This window comes from Helicoverpa armigera, chromosome 8 (assembly GCF_030705265.1).
Source record: "Helicoverpa armigera isolate CAAS_96S chromosome 8, ASM3070526v1, whole genome shotgun sequence".
In the NCBI taxonomy this organism is placed as follows: Eukaryota; Metazoa; Arthropoda; class Insecta; order Lepidoptera; family Noctuidae; genus Helicoverpa; species Helicoverpa armigera.
In genome coordinates, this window is record NC_087127.1 from 12,876,362 (window position 1) to 12,898,781 (window position 22,420).

The following is a 22,420-nucleotide window of genomic DNA, read 5'->3' on the forward strand; positions in this document are numbered from 1 at the left end:
CAAAATCGTAACATAATATTTTTGGGGTCTGAGATTAATGCCAGCGTTGCCCCCGGCTGGTGACCACGATACCCGGGTTACAGTGAGCCCTTAGGCCGGGGCAAACCAAACAAAAATGTATTTATCAAGGCGCCTTTCCAAACAAAACGAACATCATTCATCATCGTCCACTGTAACAAATGAAAATGCGAAAAAAGGTGGGCTATTGTGTCGCCGCGCTTTTCCAGTTTAATGCGCCCATATCCGCATCCAACCAGTTAGAAGCGGATAAAAATGGCATTTATTATTATGATGAAATTGGTGAAGAAATGATAGCGACACTGAAGATAGATCAGTGTCATATCAGAGCTAATAACAAAATTAAATATAGGACAAAGTCACTACTCATGTTGAGGGGTTATTGAAGTAGCTCTTCAGAAATACCAGTTTAAATCAGTTAACGTGATTAATTAATATTGTAAACACTCGTTAATATTTATTATTACCGGGAGAGAAATTGTGGGAGATGTTATGTTTTCTTTTTTGATAGCCTGTCGACAGATTTTTTATTTTTTCAATTATAGGTAAGCTCTATAAAATCGAAAAAATGGATTCAGTCGTTGATTTTAAACTCCTAGTTTCATAAAAATAAAAGTAAATGTAGAAGCCTAAAGTATGCCTATTTCTTTATATAAAGAAGTGTAGAATGCGTGCGCGTGCGCTCGCGCAAGTACAGTGTCGCGCGACCGCGCACGCGACGGAAGGCCGACCGGTGCAGGTTGTACTAATAGGGATCCTAACTGTACTCATAGTTACATGCTTACGTTTGTTTGTTTATTTTTTATGCTATTACAGGTTTCCAATGCCTAAGTATGAACCTATGTTTTTTAAATAATGGCACATAGATATATTTTGTGTTGTCTTAAGGGCCCCTTATTCCGAAAGTTTAGGCATTTTACGCACCGAGACGGCTTGCGTCCGCGTTGCACAGGAGCCGTCGCGATATGAACTCTGGTGACCTATGGCGGCGGGCGAGCACGCCACAGTATAGATAAATAAATCAGTAGTTCAAATATAATTGGTGTGCTGGTAACAATAGTTTGTTTGCAACAAAAACGTGTAGCTTGATGTGCTGTCCACTCCACTGTTGACTGTAAACACTAATACACTTAGGTATATTGTTATAAATGTACCTATGATTTTTTTTAACCGACTTCCCAAAAAGAGGAGGTTCTCAATTCGTCGGGATCTTTTTTTTTTACATATATGTTCACCGATTACTCGAAGACGCCTGGACCGATTTGCAAAATTTTTTTTTGTTTGATAGGGTACACCTTCCAGATGGTCCCATAATCACCAGATCAGGATCTGATGATGAAAACCCTGAGAAATTGAGGGCAACTTTCGAAAATTGTAGGCGTGCATAGGTTAAAAACTTGACAATGAGGTGTATGTCTGATAACACTATGCAACAATGAAGGTTTGGAGCTGAGCTGATGATGGAGACGAGAGAAGGTCGAGGGAACTCGACAACTGAATATGTAAACTACCTCGTGTTTGGGCTTATATTATTTGTATTGACGATAACTTTGCAACTGTGAAGGTTTGGAGCTGACCTGATGATGGAGACCGGAGAAGGTCGAGGGAACTCGACAACTGAATATGTAAACTAGGTACCTCGTGTTTGGGCTTATATTATTCGTATTGATGAGAACTTTCCACAAATGCGGATAGTGACAACTATGCTTGTCACTGAAAAACCAAAAACCGATGCACCTAAGAATAGTTTTTTTTTGCTTTTCAGTGTTTTTGGGAATCGGTTTTATTTTATTTTTTTAAGTTTTTTATTACTGCTTGGTAAAATCATCAAATGAGTTCTGTCGCTCCTGCGGGTTGTTCGAACGGCCACGGTATTCTGATATAACAGTCTCGTGAATGAAAAAGCAGGCGATGATCATTCTGTAGAACTTGAAGAATGGTTGTAGAAGATTTGGTGGGTAATATAATGAAAGACTAATATGATTAATTGTAATATAATAAAATAAAAAAATAAAGTGTATAGGTATAAAAATTAAAAGTAAAAAGTAATTAATTAGTAAAAAGTCGTGGTGGCCTAGTGGGTAAAGGACCAATCTCTCAAGTACGAGGGCGCGGGTTCGATCCCAGGTCAGGCAAGTACCAATGCAACTTTTCTAAGTTTGTATGTACTTTCTAAGTATATCTTAGACATCATTGGCTGTGATTCGGATGGCACGTTAAACTATAGGTCCCGGCTGTCATTGAACATCCTTGGCAGTCGTTACGGGTAGTCAGAAGCCAATAAGTCTGACACCAGTCTAGCCAGGGGTATCGGGTTACCCGGGTAACTGGGTTGAGGAGGTCAGATAGGCAGTCGCTTCTTGTAAAGCACTGGTACTCAGCTGAATCCGGTTAGACTGGAAGCTGACCCCAACATGATTGGGAAAAGGCTCGGAGGATGAGGATGAGGTATAAAAATTAAAAGTCGTGGTGGCCTAGTGGGTAAAGGACCAACCTCTCAAGTATGAGGGCGCGGGTTCGATCCCAGGTCAGGCAAGTACCAATGCAACTTTTCTAAGTTTGTATGTACTTTCTAAGTATATCTTAGACACCATTGGCTGTGTTTCGGATGGCACGTTAAACTGTAGGTCCCGGCTGTCATTGAACATCCTTGGCAGTCGTTACGGGTAGTCAGAAGCCAGTAAGTCTGACACCAGTCTAACCAAAGGGTATCGGGTTGCCCGGGTAACTGGGTTGAGGAGGTCAGATAGGCAGTCGCTTCTTGTAAAGCACTGGTACTCAGCTGAATCCGGTTAGACTGGAAGCCGACCCCAACATGATTGGGAAAAGGCTCGGAGGATGATGAGGTATAAAAATTAAAATTCACAAAAATTTAGTGGTCGTGTGCTAGGTCCAGGTTCAATTTCATCGACCGAGACATTCCTCAATGCTAGGCGCGAGTCTCCTCTAAGAGGGTCAAAGCCACAATTCTCATGGCACTCCCCTCCGAGTTGGGAACTAGGACCTGATAGCAAATCAGGATTGTCTTGCGATTCCTCATTTTCCTTATTTTCGGATGATATGTTGTCTTCAAGGGTCAGGCTTCTTATGCTCATACCACGCGTATGTCTGGGGTTCACTATTTCAGGAAGTAGGCATTTATGGTAAAATCGTATTATTTTGGACTCCATTTTAGATTTCCAAAATAAGTCATCTCTTTTAATCATTTCTATGTGGACTGGCTCTTTTTCTCCGGCCCAAATTCCGAGTAGACATTGCCGTCGTCTTGCCACATGCAACTGTCCCTGAATTTGGTAAAACCAATTACTATTTGTATTAATTGACGTAGTGCGCGTTTTTTTATTAAATTTTAATATTTGTACTTTGTTTTCTTCTATGGCTTTTTTTAAGCCAATTTTTAATGCTGAAAAAGGACATTTGACTTCCACCAGAATGTCCTTTCCAATGAGCCCATCTGGCGTAGCACCAATGAATGGGAATTCTGTATCTATAAACAGACCACAGGGCTCAATAGATACGTTTTCTTGTTGTTGTATCTTGAGCAATGCTTGCTGCTCATTTTCAATACCGTAAGCAATGGATGCAACACGGCCTAAATTTGTTTTATATAAAATATTTTTTACTAATGGTGCGGTATCTTTTGATACTTGCCTTTTGCAAATAGGACCGAAATTGGAGGCAGTAATAAGATTTTTTCGAATTTCTAGCCATTCGCTACTGTCTCGTTGTAATATTGTAGTGCGCTCAATCGCATCCTTGTCAGCAGTAAGAATTTCTAAGTTTTTTAGAAATTCTTTTTTAGCTACTTCTAGTTCAGACAGGGACATATCTGGGTCTAAACTAGCGGGGCCATAGTCATTTTGTTTTGGTTTCGTGTCTGCCAATTTCCTGATTTTCCTTTTAGCTGGACGTTCCGAGTTGTTTTTTCTTTTCTGGGCTTCTTCTCTTTTCCTTTCCACAACTTCAGCTAATCCCTCTTCTGGTCGATTTGTATTTCTTAATGTGTTTTTTATAAACGATATTGCTGACTTTTCGTTAAATTTTACCACCGCAGCATTACATCGTGCTTGATAGCCTCGTTTCAAGGCAAAATTAATTCGCTTTCCTCCTATAAACTTCGCAATGACATTGTTGAAACATTCGACAAGATTTGTATTATAGTTCGGCCGCTCAGAGAATGCGTTTCTGACACATCGCGATTGAACTGACGACGTAACTTTGTAATGGCGTTGCAGTACGATAAAAATATTTTTGCTGGTTGTTTATCGTTTTAACAATTGTTGAGCATTAAAACAACATAATTATATCAATAATAATCAATGAATGTTGTAATTTTGTGCCAAATTGAGTGTCAAATAACTTGGTAAACAATATTTTTCTAAATCTATACTGCGCTATTACAATGTTATGTCAGCGCTTTATATTTGTAGTGCTGTGATAAAAATAACAGGCAAGTATCGTAATCTGTTCTGGTTGATGGTTCTTATACAGTTATACTTATAATATAAAATAATACGTTTTGTTTTTCTTTTTAAGAATTTGAAAATAATGGACTATAGGATAACTTTTATAAAATATAAAACTAAAACTATGATCAAACTGAACGCGCGAAAGAAAGTAGCATTTTTATATTTAGGTTGAAAATGGTAACCCCAAATGGCATCATGGGCCGTCATTTTGTGACGCTAAATAGTCGTCATTTGTTGTCGTTTCGTGCGCTAAGACTAGTGCCCTGCCTCATTAGGACGCCAATGGCGACGTCGCCGGCTACGTATCCAAGCAGTTAGTATTGAAATGTATGGAACCTAACTCACTTGGCGACGGTTTGGTAACGTCGCCAAATTGGAGGCGTGGCCACGAGCTACAGTTCCCTATGTGGCTTCTGGCTACCATGGCAACTTGGCGACGTGGCCACAGTAGCCACTATAATGTACACGGTAAAGCGCACCTCCCTCAAACAGTCGCCAATGTGGTCGCCAGTCAGCTTGCAATTTCTTGAGCGACGAAGTAAACAATTGACTGTCGAGACGCCATGGCCACTCGACTTGGCGACATTTGGATGCCAGAAGTAGCCAGACCTGTGCCGCTGGCGACGTCGCCATGGCGTCCCAGTGAGGTAGAGCTCTAAAAACCTGATTTTGGAAGATTTTGACCGAGATATCAGGATTGATTCTGTTATTGATAATACCTAATATACACGTAATATACACGTAGGCGAAGATGATGATGAAGACACCACCTCCTCAAGCGAATCGGAGTCTGATTAACATTCTGTACGCACATTCAATTCAATGTACTTACTTTATTGCATAGAAATACAGATTGTAACTTTGTAACAAAGAATAAATAAAACGATTTTATTATATGAATATTACCTTTTTTTGGTTTCCACTTAAATAACTAAAATATAAATTTTAAATGATTCCGCCAATTTAAAACGAAAATAATCTTAAAATAATGCGGCGGTTTATTTTGGGGGAACGGTAACGAACTCAGTGTTATGTTGTGCCCATCACTAGTCCTGACTAACTGATAGGTGTCAGGAACGCATTCTCTGAACGGCCGAACTATAACGTTCTCTATTAAACTTCGTGATTTTACTGCCACATTAGAAATAATCGAATTTATCCGGAACAGAAATGTTGAATTTCGAATGGTTTTCAGTCCGTCGCTATACAGTTTTTCTTTGTCACAGTTATAATCCTGACACATCCTGTGATCGCCGTATGCATGCGCTACAGAATTGATTATATCACTGTGAAGGATAGTTACAGCATCGTCCTTAAGATTTTTATTATGGTGTATAACTGACCTTACTATTGCTTTCCTCATTGACATAATTTTCACATCTGTCAAAGTTTTTCGATGAGCTAAAAGGTATTTTGTTTCTGAAACTAGACTACGTAATTTTTTGCATAAATTTCTCAATATGTGATTTCTGCACTCAATTTTCTCTACTGTAATATTTTGGTCTTTATATGGATTTTCTTTTAGTACTTTTGCGTATGTCGAGGCGTCTCCGTCTGCAATCATTCTTTTGTAAATTATTCCATACATGGAAATGGAAAGTTTGAAACCCTCTGCAATTATCTGGCCCTCCATTGAACATGACGAACCATGGAAATTTTTAAAACATTTGTGCTCGTTAGGAGCGACATTTTTGTTCTCTGCGCGGGCGCACACGAGGCAGTATTTATTTTTTACAGCCAGAAAAATTATTTTACCGGTCCTTCTACCGATAATTGCTGCAGTTCCAGATGCAGCTTTATAATTCGATCCATACGATCTTGCACACCAAGAAGCATCCACGTAAACATCAATTACTGGTATGCCATTTTTGGTGCGACCTTCTGCGATAGCCAATTTCTTTTCTTCTTCTGCGGCATCTTGCATCGATGCGGCTGCTGTTTTTTCACAACATTCGTACACTTTATCCTGGAGTTGATTGTAATAATTTGTAGAAAATACGGGAATGTTCATTGCAGAAAAAAGCTCTTCGAATTGTGAGTAGCCAATCCCTGTTGCTACCATGCCAGTGGTGGCTGCGATATTTACATTAACTTTTGACTCAGTCTTTTCGGAATTTATAAAGCAAAGTTGTTTACAAATATTACATTCAAATTTAAATACTGAAATTAAGCCAATTCTTTTTTCACTGATTAGCTGAAAATTTTCCTGTTTGCAGTCGAACAAGTTGTTGTGACGTGCTTTTTCTTGTAATTGACTAAATAAATAATTGATATCAATAACGCGTCGTCCTGTCACTGTTTGGAACTGGTCTTCTTGAATTTCAGGTTCAACGGTATAGTAATCATCTTCCTCTTCTTGATTTTCAGTTTCAACAATAATGGAATCATCTTTGTCTTTTCCAGTTGTCTTTTGAAGTTTGTCTTCATGGTTTTCAGTTTCAACAATCATGGAATTATCTTCGTCATCCCTAGTTTTTCTGCAACAATGGAATGTCATTAACGTAATGAAACGGATTTGGTTTCAAAGTCACTGAAATAAAGTTGAACAAAAAATCATTTACTGCCATGTTACATCCCATAATAGGATACATAAAACATGTGATAAGTAGGAAAACTAAAGCGCGACGGGAGATAACGTCAAACTTGTAGCGGATGGATAACACTGCTCCGCCATAGTATATTATGTAATATGTATATAATGTACTTACGCATCCTGTCCTTCTTTAGAGTGCCCATCGGTACTTGTTTTGGACATCAAAGTACCTTTTTCGGTACGTGGTCTCAGAGCACTGGAATGGAATCATTACATATTTTCAAAAAAATGAAATTAACAAACACTAATTTAATAAAATATAATTGAATTAATATAATAATAAAAAATAATAACTTCATGTTTCCAATGAGTAGAACACGTTCATAAAAAAAAAAAATATTTTTATTATATTATTAGAATAATTTAAAAATAAAAATATTGTTCATTGTTATGACTCATATAGTCACAAACACACCCCGTTGCGAGCGCGGTCCGAGCCTTGTATCAATGGAGCCGAGACGCGCGCCGTCGCCGGCGCCGCTTCATTGATACAAGCTTTGGACCGTCATGCGTAATTTTTTTTTATTTAAATTATTCAGATCTCATAAATACATACCTATTTTTTATTATTAACGTACTACTCTTTGGATACATGGATTGGATACATACGTGGGCTGACGTTGTAAGACGACTAAAAAGTCACGGTGTATAAAAAACTTCTGTTTTAAAATGTTTTGACAGTATTTCAGAATAATACGAAATTACCTAATAAACAGAATCACCGTAGGTATGTAATGGATTATTTTTAATTACAAATTAGTCACAGAAAATATTTCGTCTACCTTACAACATACTCTCGCCATGATCACAAAAAATGTCAACTCCTATTAGTAATAATCTTTGAGGGTAGGTAGGTAGGTTTTCCTGGGTCGACACTAGAAAAACTTATTACGGCGCTTACCTACCCACCTAATTGTACCTACTGCGTTTATTAAACGAAAAAACGAAATATGACAAAATAAGTAGGTACATACTAAAGGTACCTTTCTGAATCAACCGGCAGGCTAAAAAACGACAGTTCACTGTTTATTGTTGTAAAACCGTCCACTGAACAATTATAATACGACTTTTTTTGTTGCTCAATTATTACTTTTTCTTTTGTGATTAAAATTAAAAATATTACAATCAAATTACAGTTAGGTATCACAACGCGTGTACATTTATCTACCTTGTGTGTGACCCGCGTGTCTCGTGTCTCAAGCGGCAGCCGCCAAAGAGTAAAATAATGGCAGCCGCGCTCGCACTGTTTTGAGTCGTTTTGAGACAGCGCGTCTGTGAACACGCACACATAGACACCTATGTCTGCGTGTCTCGAACGCGCTTTGTATGTAGATTGACTTCTGTACCTATTTATTTTGTGCCGCGCGACCATAAACCGTGCTCAGGGTACTTACCTAGTAAGTACAAGTAGTGACCGATAGCCATGTTCAATTTCTTTCAAATCTTCATAAACATAATAAAAGAATGTAATAATAAAAACAAAACACAACATACCTAAGTACCTACTTACACCTCCTTGAATTTGACCAGGATGCAAAACTGCACTTTGTAAAGGTATAAGAATGTTTCCATTATAGATTTAAAATTCTAGTCATACTGACTTCACTGGTCTGTGTAGAGAAGTAATTAGGTATATTGTGACGTATTTATGGAATAAGTACTTACGCAATACATTTTCGGATTTTCTTCACTTCAGATACCCTTTTTTTCTTAATTTTGTTCTTTCTATTCGCCATTTTAATTACTTATAATACAACACGTTTATTTACGCGCGCGGCATCGATAATTTGTGGTCGCGAGCAAAAGTTGCATAGGTCCTCCCTTGACGACGTCCGGCAGGACACTGGCGCGGTGCGCGCGACGCGCGCGTGCCGTTTTCACGTATTTATTTTATATTAAAAAAATAATTTGCCATATTACAAATTTATCTAATAATATCCCTGTCAAACCCGATTAGTAAATGAAATGTAAAATTTTCATAAAAGTTGCGTTCTCCCAAGTCTCATAAAACTTAAAATACTTTCAAAATCGACTTTACTTCAGCTTTTTTTTTTATCGAGTGAAATGTTAAATAATGTGTTTTTAACAAAAAAAGTCACTACATCAAAGATGTATCTATACTATATATTTTTTTGCGGATTTAAATATGGTGATTTCTCTGAAAACAACTCGATCTAGAAACGTAAATTTCGAAGAAGGGGCCCTTAAATCTGATGTAATTTAACATTATTTTATTTGAATTATGTATGAAAGTTTAAGCCTGTATAAATCTAACTATGTATATCTATTGACTAATGTAAACAGACAACGCAGTAGGGCGTCAGCTGTTTCAAGCGTCTGAGTGTAACATTGACAACTAGACCGACTTCCTGAGTCCGCCTAGGCGCTACTGATTTGGAATAATGCGGTCTGGCCACGTTAGTGGACTAACTCGGAAGTTTTGTTGGTTCGAATCCAAAATTTTAAACTTTTAGTTCTAGGATACATAGTATCTATAATATTTATAAGATATCAGGCGATTATATTGACGCCTTATGTATAAAATGAAACGCTCTTAGTTCGGTAGTTTTGAGTTGATTATACTTTCTAAAACAATGCGTGTAAAATCGAAATAATAAGCCGAATATGAGAACATGCCCCTTTTATTTAGATTCTTATCTACTAAAATCAATATAAGTCACTGTAATTTTTTTTTTCATTCACATTGGTTTTATTTACATAGTTATATACATTGATATTTACAACACAAAAAAAAACTATCCTAGTAGAACAATAAAAAAAAATATAATATATATACACTATATCTAAAAGGTGTCAAAAAATGCATCCCCATCGCTGTCAACTGGGAGCGTACCCAAGAGGCTGGCATTACCTCGTTGGATGGCCATGCTGATCCTTTGTCCGAGGTAATAGCCAGCCTTTTGGTCGCGAGAAGCGTCAAAAGTCACTGTAATTGTATGACTTTAACAGCATGTATTAATGGCTACATTTCACCGTGCTCACGTGTATGTTTACATACAAACACTCTGCTACAAGATAAGGCTCCCATTCAACTCGCCACTCGAGTGCATTGCGCTGCACTTCGAGTGCACTCGCGCATGTTGTACCTGCTACTGTAACACTTAACAGATGCCCTGTTTTTTACTTTCTTTCAATTGCTTACGAAGGTCTCGTGTGCTGCTTAGTTCTTGCTACGAATGAAACCTTGAAATCCTATTTTGGTACCATGACAGTCGCGAAACCATCCGTAACTCACTACTTACACTTCATTACACCTATTATTTACGGATGAAAAAAACAGCTGAACTGATTAAGGTGTGATTTGATATAGAGATAATGACACCACAATTTACCTGCACCCCTGCATCCATGTCTATGTATTATAATTAAATCATTAAAGCACTAAATAAATTCCGCAAGGTGACATAACTAATTATATTTTAACGACACCTGAGTCAGCTTCGCGTCAGTTGCACCATTATACAAATACATACAAACATACACTTCTGACACATCATGTACAATGAGGAGCAGTTTTCTGTGCATGAAATAATAATATAATGTGTGTGATGCCATGCGGAACCAATTACAGTGCGCCCAGTATGCCTGTGTATTATTGTGCGCGCACTGTACTCGACTTTTTCATCACTTACGATCTTTTGTTGACAACAAAATTATATCATATGGATTTTTGTGTGAAATGTATTTCCTGTATAATTAGGTTTAAAATAAAATTGGCGTTTGATTAATACGTTTGCGAACCGTATAATTGATTAAAATGGTGACCTTCATATAATAAAACCTGAAAATAAATACGTTCCAAAAATACTTATAGTGTCTTTTGATTGAAATTGCACACAGTATGAATGGTGTGACCCGGAAAAACCGCTAGTGTGAAAGCGCTGCAAGGCACTAACTTTTGAACGCAAAAGTTATTTGGCACGATAATGTACAACGATAGAACTTGCAAAAGCATTTCGCATTCAAGTTCACTGGCGCCAGCAACTGGCTCGCCAACTATCAACTATTACTAGCAAGGTCGAGTGACAGCAAGCAAAGGTTATTGACAATTTTAGTTTTAAATTCCTTATCATTTTATTCCTACCGCCTTTCAATTGCAACTGGTTTTAATCAATTACAAACCTCCAACATGCATTTAGTTACGTCCTTATTACCGTGAGTTACGGTTGCATTTTCTACTAATTTACACTTTGTATAATTTGGTTTAAAACTTGATTAAAAAGACTAGAATTATACCACTGTTTATTGTGTCTGTAAATCTAACATGCGGTACACTTAATTTAACTAAGCATGAATAAAATTAATAAAGCTTATAAGACTGCAGCAATAACAATTAAAAGCTAAGCCAAAACGCAACTTAAACAATACAACTTAAAACGTTAAGAAACGAGCATAAATAAAACGCTTAAAAGTTTAGGGAAGCGCGGAATAGCAAATGAGTTCGAATATAATCCTCCATGCTTAGCACAAAGACTGCATAATCGGGAGCACAAAGTTCAAACTACCCTCCCGGGGCGACGTGTACAGATAGTCAGCACGATAATCTTGGGACCAACTAGTTGCTAAATTGCACTTAACTACACGTTACAGGTACTATCTCGTTAGGATATTTAAAGGAACACTGAAAATTCCTGTTTAGAAATTGTATAAGTACAAAGTAAATAGTGCATAAACATAAGACTATCGTTCTATTTCTTGTTATTTTGCTGGAGGCTCTTAGCAGAGGCGTTAGTTTAAGAAATACAAAATGAGTATTTTGGCCGTCTATACCTAATAGCTATTATAATGTGAATAGAAACTTATTCTTTCTACGCATTAATGAACCAACTCGCGTTAGGTACAGTAGCACTCGCTAGCCCCACATAATGAAGAGCGTGCACTTGACTGATGTCCTCCCTGTCAAGTGCTCAGATAACGCTAGCCCTGTTTCAATGTCCGCCGCACTCAAAAGAACATATCTTTTTAAGTTTATCTTTCGCTTTCATGTCAAGTCGACTCTAACCTTCATTATCCTACTAACATTTATATTTCTACACAATGAACACACACTCGCACTTTATGAATCTAGATCAAAGGGCACCTTTTAACTAATCTCTGGCTTATGAGAGGATTTTCTGTATTCATACATTCAGACCATTTCTAATTATGAGATGATTTTTCTAGGCGTCTAATCATAATTAGGTTCCATCTTTATTATAGAAGCCTGCTATCTGCAAATTATAAGAAATTGTTATTGCCTAGGAATCAAATATAATTAACATTGGTGGTCTTTGAAGTAAAGTACCAATTAACAGAATCTACCTACACACCAAATTGAGTTTTGAGGTGCTTCGTGTACAGTCAACTTCAGATCAGTGGTAACAGTTTTATAGGAAAATCGTACTTATTACTATTGAGTTAAGGTGCATGACAGTTACCACTGATGTGCGGTCTACCGTACCAACAAGGTCAAATTATATCAATACGAAATGGGCATTTTGTTGGAAAATAAATAATGTGCTCTAGGGGCCTCATTTATTGAAAACTTGTAAAACTACTGCGCTTCATAAAATAGAAACTATAATATGTTGTGCACGTTACTATTTTGTTAGCAACTATTTCTCTCAACACAAGAGCTGAAATTTGAACATAGCAATATATATCACGTGTTGCTACAAGTGAACAGTTCACGTTGAGCAGTGTATAGGCCGCGCACTGCCCCGGCACTGCCCCGGCTCAGCTATTGACTGCTAATTGCCTCGCCACATTCATCGGAGCCCTCGCTGTGGAGTGTCCGACCCTCGTGGCCTCTTCGCTTTGTTCGCTCAGCTTTCACTCCGACTCCATCATCTGTGGAGTAAGTTGTACCTGTAACTTGGAAACAAGCCTGTTTTAAAAGACTAAGTTAAATCCTAATGTTTGATAAAAAGAAAATAAAGAAAGAATGTAAAGCATTTTCGGTACTGTAAAGCCTCTTACAGAAATACCAATATTATTATTTACAGGAATAGTGACTCGCTAGAATGTTACTAAACCTCACAACATTATCTGGATGAGTTTTCTTATTTTCTGCTCCAACATTTTGTATTTAGATAAACAATGAGGAAAAACAATTTATTTGGATCCCATTTGTGCTGTAATGAAGTCGGAGACAAATGGGAACCAATCCATATGTCCATCAATAACAAATTTGGGGCTGCCCTTAGTATTTTTAGCAAAAAAGGTAAATACTCACTAAACTGAAATGGGCTATAAGTAATGAGGAACACACAATGTCTCTTATAAATTGTATTTTTATGTTTCCTACGAAAAACTACTCTGGACGAGCGCCAAAGTATGTTTTAATCTCGTTTAAGTAAAACGAGGTGTTATTAATGTCTACTTTTATTTAACGGGAATGTATTTATAAAAGTTTTTTGCTTTACTTTTTCCAAACGTGTGAATTAATAAAGAGTTCAAATCTAAATGTTTATTGATAAACCTGTACCAAGAAAGTATGAATCTGACTACTGACTGTTCTCGCGTGCCATTAAAACAAATGCTATCGTAAGATAAAGTTCCTACAAATGATGTGACGCCATATCTCGCTACCAATGTACAGCACCATGTAAGAAACTAGCGTAAAAGATGGCCAGCTCTTAGCAAGCTCTTCAAACAAATACATTTTCTCCAAGCGTTGTAAAATGCAACCCTCTGCTGCGGGGATTTATATCGAATAATGGTAATATATTAAGACTAGAAAAGTTTAGTTTGAAGCTGCTGCTGCTTTTACAGTCGTAATTTTTTGTTTAAGTGCAGTTAATCTTGCGCTGCTTTTCATAAACTATTCCCAAGTAACAAGTAATCTACTTCGATATCAAAGTGGTGGTCAAATATTTCCGATACCTTCAAATAACCACAACCTGTCAATCCGAATACAATTAAATAATGACCCATTGATGTGTTCGAATAGCTATAACCAGCTAATAATTAGCCATTGTGCGTTCAGGGCACTGCACAAAATAATATAATTTCACGTTTAAGCCGCCGGTCACGTCTGTACCAGCGTCATTACTTGTTCTAATCAAACGTGCATCACACACCTGTAGACTAGCAGTGTCACACGCAGTTCCATTGACTGAACTCTGTACAATGGTGGTCAATTCCTTGAATTATTTTTTCATTCGCTTTGATATGTAAGGATACCATTAAAACCATTAGATACAAGGTAAACCAGTAGAAAATACCACTGGAGAACAACCTTTATTTACACTACCTACCACCTCAGTGTTTATTTGCCTTTGCGAGAATTCTGTTACGACCCAAGAGGTATTTAATACCGCACTGCAACTTATCAAAGAAACTCTCATTGTATGAAAATTAAAAGTCGTAACCAACTTCTGACCAAGAAACTTAATATGCAACTGCAAAAATAGTTGACAATATTAAAGTGCAAAGAGACGTAAAGTCGACATTGTTCGCACGACTTTTCTCTTTAATGCGGAATGTTTAAAACAAGAACAAGAAAATAAAATTGCATTCGCAGCTGTTGAACAATTTTCTCAAGAAGTTTTTATTTAAATATTCGACACGCAGTAGTGGCCGCTGAGCTCCCTCAAGACGCGGCATACAAATGAACTCTCTTACCTTTTGTTAAAGATTGTATTAAGAGAAATATGATTTTACGCTCAGTTCGCCCCGGAGCTAGGCCACGCTGAAAGTATTATATTAGTGTTATTTCTTCGAGAGTGTGTGGACTTATTGGGTTTATTCCAGACGTAGGGCCGACTAATATCGTAGAAAAGTTTTATGAAAGAAATGCTTCGGTGACTTTCTTTCTTATATTGATAAGACGTTCAATCGATTGGTATAACGTTACAATGTGCTGCACTCATTGAACAGAACCAGATAACTATTTAACCTTTTAATGAAAAATGAACAAGTACTAGACAAAGAGTCATTCCTAAAATAGTAATCCCAACAAATCTAAACATAGTATCACATTACGAACTCATTCATCAGTCGTATAATCTGTTGAGTGTTACACCAACATTTGGCCGCGCACATGCACGCGGTGAGCGCGTCGCGTATTACTGCAGCGCGGCTACACACGCTGCCATTGTCATCGGATTAGGATAAAGGTTTTGGCAAATGCAGCTTCATATACTATTTGGTTGTTTTACTAACTATTACAAATTCCACTACTATGTCCGGTTTTGATTGAAATGTTAATTGTTGTTAAGCCAAACTTAACATTTGAAAAAATGTGATTCCATTTAATTTTGAGAAATTGTGATCAGGCAAATATGTTTATCTTGATGATTTTGTAATAGGTGATTGATACGTAAATAAATCAAATAAACTAGAATGCATGCTGGCTTTGGTAAGAGCTTTTAAAAGTGAGCTAATAACTACTACCTCTAAGCCTCGTGTTGAAACCTAAAATAAACCAGCAGGTAATGCAGGTTTAGTGCGAGAGAGTCGATACAACGCAGGTGCTCGGCCGCCAGTCGAAACAAAACAATGCACTGATGGACGCGCTGTGATGCTACCTGTAAATGTTCCTACTCGAAGATATTTTGAGAACTTTATCAATCCCTCAATGTAGGTGGTTCTAATAAAAACATATTATTTTCTTTACCAAAAAATGTCATAATCACATTAAATGAAATGCGTTAATATACTGGTTGATATATATATGTCGATTAACACAAAGAAAAAAGAAAAATACGTAAAAATAAAAAATGCATTTTTCAAACAAAGTAAATAGAATAAAAATGTGCGAAAATTAGAACACCATATAAAAGTCAGTCATTACAAACAGCTGAAATTCTCCCTTGAAAACTGACAGCTGTCAACTGATCAAAACATTCGATACTCCTAACTTTATCTCTGCTTTCCACATGATGTTGTAAATTATAAAAACGAAAAATGACTCCAGTGGCTAAACCACTGAATGGATTATGTTATTTTTTTTACAATTCGCTATAGAATATCATGAAGTACATGTGATAGAATTTAATGTGATTATGAACGACACACCCGATATAAATGAGAAAAAATTAAAGCACTCCTAATTGCTTACTTAGTTCTTATCCAAAATGAAATATTTCCTCTAAATCCAAGAGAAGCACTAACGGCTACATTAATATTCGCAATTTCAGTTTCACTGAATTGTTCATTTAATTTATAACTTAATCAATTCTGATTGATGGTCCAAATCTAATTGTCAGATCCGTCAGCATCCAGTCTATTAAGAATTTAAGTTGTTTTGAAGCCCAGTTATTTATAAAGGAAATCTCGTTTTATCCGAACAATTAATAAATTCAAAGCTGGGTTTATTTCTTAGCGCTATCTCTGCGGAGTCGTCACGCTCCTCTTTAGAGCCGACATTTGTAAAATGAGTTTTTAGATATAAACAGAGTCTGTCAGCGCATGCTCCTGTGAAATGTAATGCTTTGCGAGTTATATGTGCGCATTATTTTTCATGTTGTATCTTATTTTGTTTTATTGTTACAGACGTTATAATAGTAAATACAAATGTAGGCGTTTTGTCTGACTTCCGTTGAATCCACAAAATAGCTTAGTAATGTACTTTCATCTTACCTAATATATAGACTAAAACTAAAATTATTCTCATAATCACATACCTCCACAGTCATGAGTCGCATCTCACGAGACAGTGAGAAGTTCCAAGCGCGTGCATTATGACACAATACAAAACGTTCAGTTGTTCGCTGTACACTGACGAGCCTGCTGCGTCACGTAACCATGGTGTTCATAGCCAGCGAGCCGTGAAATACTAACTAAAGGGTTGCACTAGTCATACATGGGGAAATTTTAGTAACACTAGTTGTGTGTTCGTTTTTTTGCACTAAGTTTTGATCAAATATATCGATAACAGTTACTGATCCTGAAATACCTGTATGTAAAAATGGTGACCATGACGGTGCCATAAACAAAAATATCTCAACACTCAAGCACCTCGACTAGGACATTCATTTAAAAAAAAATTGTTGATAAATTAAGTATAAGACAAGCAGAGCCACAAGACACACGCAGTTAATAGAATTCCCGTTCCAGGACGACAGGAGTTTTAATTTATGTAATGGAGTACCAGCATGTAAATACATAGACTGTATTTAACTGTACTGAGACAATGCTGTCAACCTATGCGGCCCAGGTTTGCAAACAGGATTCCATGATGACGATTCAATAGCGTTTTAAATACATTTTTGTGGGACCACTTTTCAGCGAATGCCTGGATTGGATTGGGTTCGACCCTTCATTAAGTTTGTTATACGTGGTTGATAGACGGGTCCATTTTCTAATTGAATCTCTAGGATTCAGATCTAAATCTCTTCCATTCGATATAGTTTTAAGAGATTTTACTTAGAAATGCATTATATTAGTGGTAAAGGGTGGGCGTTTTGGGGGCTGTCTTTTGTTTTCTGTCGTTCGAAAAGTACTTACTGTTTTGCAGCCAAGTTTGAATAAACGATTTTTGATTTGATTTGATTTAATTCTACATACATAATAAATAATTATTTCGTTTCATTAACAGAGAGTAAGCTGGGCATGCGTCACCTGATGGCGCTGATCATGTTCCTGGCGACGACGGTGTCGTACGCGACGCGCGTGTCCATGAGTGTTGGCATCGTCGCCATGACGTCCAACAACAGCTACGGGTACCCGGTGAGTTCACACCACTTGTTCATGGTGTTATGGTGTTTGTTTATCGTAGACAGAGAATATAAGAGGAAAGTAAATGAGGTGTTTTAAAACTATCCGGTATTAAACCGACTTCCCAAAACACTAAAAAGCAAAAAGAAAACTATTTTTAGGTGCATCGGCCTAGAATTCGGTGTCTAATGGATGTTACTAAGTTAATTTTGCCACCGACTTCTAAGCCGATGCACCTAAAAATAGTTTTTTTTTTGCTTTTTAGTGTTTTGGGAAGTCGGTTTAATTTTTTTGTAAAAAAGTTTTTTATTTAAAGCTTTTCAGTGATACGTATAGTTGTCACTATCCATACAAGTGGGAAGTTCTCATCAATACAAAGAATATAAGTCCAAATACGAGGTATTTTACATATTCAGTTGTCGAGTTCCCTCGACTTTCTCTGGTCTCCATCATCAGGTCAGCTTCAAACCTTCACTGTTGCAAAGGTCTTGTCAATACAAATAATTTAAGCCCAAACACGAGGTAGTTTACATATTCAGTTGTCGAGTTCCCTCGACCCTCTCTGGTTTCCATCATCAGATCAGCTCCAAATCTTCACTGTTGAATAGTGCTTTTAGGCGTACACCTGAGTATCAAGTTTTTACCCTATGTATGCCTACAACTTTCGAAGGTTGCCCTCGATTTCTCAGGGTTTCCATCATCAGATCCTGACCTGATGACTATGGGACCAACTGGCAGCTATTCCGAGTCGAACAAAAAAAGAATCACGTAAATCGGTCCATAAACCTCAGAGTAATCGATGTACATACATACCTTTTTGGGAAGTCGGTTAAAAATCTTTCTGAATTTGCCTTAAGCCACAATTTTAAACTACAAGGATAAAATAAAATGAATCTTTGAAAATAAAATTCCAAATTACCCCCAGTTTTGTCTTGAGCTTCAGAAAATAAAACTTTATAAGTCCTACTTAAAGCAACGACTTCAACACATAATCCTAAGCGTCGTCTATTAGCGCCATCTATACGACGTGAAACAAAACACTTCGGGGAATTATCTCCGGAGCGTCTGCCTGAATCCCCTTTATCTGACAAAGACTTTTTTACAACTCTTTATTTTAAACGTAGATCGCAGACCTTAGGGACGCCCGTCTTAGCTTTCAGCATTTTAAACTTGATCAGGGTTTGTTGATTTTACTTTAGAGGTAAAGCTCTTAATCGGGTGCTTGAAATGTAGAGAATAATGTGGTATATAATGCTAATGTATAAGTAGTAAGTACGATGAAAATACTTGGGGTGTACTAAGGAATCTCTGTTGCTCTACTTATTTTGTTCCCATACACAGTTACACTACTGTTTTACATTAATGTCAAAGTAGTAGTGATTCATAATTTTAAAAAATAATTATGCGGTAAGGTAAATAATAATTCCAACTTAAACTTTCTGATTATCATGAATCCGCCCTAAGCGCCAGCCCTACAAAGCTATCATCAAATAGCAAAAAATCCCGCAGACTTTAGTGGTATTGTCGCAAAAACGTTCCACGAAGGCGAGTCGTTTGGGGCACGTCGCGACTAATGACGCACGTACGACTGTCGCAAAAACCTCGCGTCTACGCTGTGTAATAGGTTAATTGTTTGTGATGTTCCTCTCGTACTATCATAGCGAGCGATTAACGCAATCGTTTTTGCAGAGTCGGCCATCTCTTCTGTTGTTACAGAATTGAGTTTGGAATATTTGATGAAATTAAATGAGCACTTGGGTGTATTGCATGCAGCTTTCGAATTTCAAAGACATAAAATTTGTATTCTAATTGTTTATGAAAATTCTGTAATATGGGACTTTCACATAGTGTAGCACCTGTCTAGGCACGTTTGTGCGTAGGTATTTATAGCACAAATCGATACCATCAATGGTTTGAATCGTATAATATTTCAATAATGTTCGTCAATAACAGCTATTATTTAAATGTTTACTACCCTTTATAGCGTCGGTGCGCTGTCGAATGCGGCTCACGTTCCTATACTTTATCTATCGGCAAATATCTGCGAATGCATGAAATAAAACTAAATACTAAAGTAAATGCTGAATTAGTTTCGATGCCATTTGTATTTATAGACAAAACTGTAAAAGTAAACGCACTGTAAACGTTATCGCTGTAGTTGGTTTTAATTGACAGAATTGGAATGCGACGTTTCGTTTTTGTGTCTTATATCTTAACTAGCTTCTACCAGCGGTTTCACTCGCATCCCGAGAATCCAAGAAATTTTCAAATCGGACCAGTAGTTCCTGAGATTAGCGCGTTCAAACAAACAAACAAACTCTTCAGCTTTATAATATTAGTATAGATGTCTGTGACAATTTTATTATTATTTACATTGAAAAGTCACACGGAACTTTCAAAGTAACTGCGTCCACTAACCTGATCTCTCTACCCAGGTGTTCGACTGGCCCCGCAGTATCCAGGACACGATCCTGTCGTCATTCTTCTGGGGCTACATAGTGCTGCAGATCCCGGCGGGGTACCTCGCCGGACGGTTCGGCGGCAAGTACCTCATGCTCGTCTCCATGGCAACCACCGGGGTCGTCAACTTGCTGCTGCCTATCGCTGCTATCAAGGTAAGAAACGCTGTGGTTTATTTGTACTGTCGAATGGAACCACTTTGCTGAACTGAATTAGGATAAGGATCAATAGAAATGCTGCTGAAAACCTACCTAACAATTTCATTAACAAAATTAAGTACTTCATAAAAAAGATTAGCTTAAAATGAACGATGTTTCCTTAACAATAACTGAAGTAATGCAAAGTTGGAGGCGTTCAGGTGAACGCTTGGCGCGGCGCCAGTTCACGCGATATTGTTAGGCGTGAGTAGGAGACAAGCTTCATAGTCGTTTCATTACGCCACTTGGCACCTTCGCTCTAAGCACTCTAGTCTATACTATTGTACTGTAATTATTTTAATTTGGATGTTTAGTGAACGCTATTTGTTTTCCTTCGCCCTAAAAGGTAGCCTATAGCGGTATATTCAGTGTATATATGGAGCATACCCTTTATCTCAAAGTTTACTACAATCTTATATACTTTTAACATTAACAATGACCCATTCATTTCCTATGTTAGTTAATGCGAACATTACATTACTAAATTATAATGTTTCATATGGAAACATTTCTCGAAATTTATTTAAAATTATGATCATCCGGGACAGTGAAATGCAGGGAATATACATTCGCTAGTACTTTACAATGGACATTCAGCTACAATGTGCAGTAATTTAGTTGGACATTGTTACAACCACGCGTATTTATTTGTTATTTTAGCAAAATTCTAGAAACGAATGCAGCTTTTGTGAACAGTACGAAATACTAGCGCGGAACTGCAGCAGTGCGGATACCATTTTTATTTTAATTATTTACACTTTTATCCTACACAAAGTGTGTAATATATACATTTATGAGGAAATTCACAGTTTTAGAAATGCAAAGCGTGTATGTAACATAAAATTACAAAGTCCTTATGGGGGGTATCTATCTCTTAATTAAATACTTAATTATATTAATTTGAAATGATATAGAACATATTGAGGAACATACATCAGAAAATATTGAGGATTCAGAAACTCTATCGTTCTGTATTCACCCGTGTTGATTTAAGAAATATTCGTAAACCCAGTGACGCTGGTCACAGTACCGTGTTTACATTCATGTGAACGCTTTGCGGTGTGTTTGTGCGTCTGTACGGAAACCTACTGTAAACAAACTCTAACTCACTCAAAGGCATCTAACGACAAAGGTATCGTATGTTTTTCTTTGTCAATCTATTTTACCTCACAGTTTCATATGTATGTTTTCTGTTAGCATTGCTTTCGTTGTCCAACAGACCATAAATTCGTATCTTATCTTTTTCACAACACTATCTAAATTGATCAATGATGTCAACAAAATAAATCATTTAGATAGTATTAATTGCTGTCTGAATGTCCGTTCTACGCACATCGATCTAATAAAAGCGGTCATTTCTTCACATTTTCTATACCATTACGTAGAGAAGCACACGTTCCCTTCAACCCTATAACAAAGGTTAGGCTAGTTATAAATTAGGATTTCAGTTTTATTGGCGGACGATGTGTCTAGCCTAGACTGATCCGAGCAGAAGGCTAGCATTTATTTCTGACAGAGTTAAGGCGGAGACAAAAGGTCACTGAAGACCTCCCACGTCGCGTTTTATCCGAAGTTGACATAAAACTGTGATAAAGATCGCTAGTTATCTGACATATTGGAGGTTGTTAAAATAGTGCCGATAGACGTGCGTAGCTACCGAGACATGGGACACCGTACGTCAATTAGTTGCGAGATACTGACACAAAGTTTTCTGTTCGCTCGTTGTTGTTCCAAGTCTTTTTGTGTTTCCTCGTTTATCTTCCAATGACATTCGGAGAATTGTTACCAAGTAAAGTTTCAATAGTATTTAATATAGAACAAGGAAGTATTCAGATATTAGTATTCTTCTTCTCAAGATTTGTGTTTTTGAGGAACACGAAAGTTTTCTCCCCTTAACATGGCATCGTGTTGCCGGTGGTCGGACAGCAAGGACCTCACATTGGGATGGTTTATTAGGACATTTGTCGGAGCAGGCATCCTTCACGTGGGTCTATCAGACAAAATAATTCTACCAAATGGAA

At 37.2% G+C, this 22,420-nt stretch overlaps 2 protein-coding genes across 2 annotated transcripts in view; one reads left to right on the plus strand and one right to left on the minus strand.

Moving 5' to 3' along the window:
* LOC110379719 (putative inorganic phosphate cotransporter) overlaps positions 1–22,420 on the plus strand; it is a 37,094-nt gene that overhangs the window by 9,578 nt on the left and 5,096 nt on the right. The window contains exons 2-3 of the mRNA XM_021339479.3: positions 17,624–17,754; positions 20,178–20,357. Of these exons, the coding sequence (XP_021195154.3) occupies positions 17,624–17,754; positions 20,178–20,357 (311 nt within the window). The remainder of the gene's footprint in view (positions 1–17,623; positions 17,755–20,177; positions 20,358–22,420) is intronic.
* On the minus strand, positions 5,301–9,282 carry LOC135117195 (uncharacterized). Its single transcript, XM_064035761.1, has 3 exons — positions 8,746–9,282; positions 7,196–7,276; positions 5,301–6,964 (listed from the first exon to the last, which is right to left on the minus strand). Exons 1-3 carry the CDS (start codon positions 8,814–8,816, stop codon positions 5,419–5,421), a joined length of 1,698 nt encoding a protein of 565 aa, XP_063891831.1. The 5' UTR covers positions 8,817–9,282; the 3' UTR covers positions 5,301–5,418.

Bases quoted from the DNA above. Each gene is read 5' to 3' on its own strand.
- LOC135117195 (XM_064035761.1), bottom strand. From the start codon at position 8,816: ATGGCGAATAGAAAGAACAAAATTAAGAAAAAAAGGGTATCTGAAGTG. The intron at 7,277-8,745 runs GTAAGTACTTAT...ATTCCATTCCAG, and splicing joins AAAATCCGAAAATGTATTGC to TGCTCTGAGACCACGTACCG. The intron at 6,965-7,195 runs GTAAGTACATTA...CCATTGTTGCAG, and splicing joins TCTAAAGAAGGACAGGATGC to AAAAACTAGGGATGACGAAG.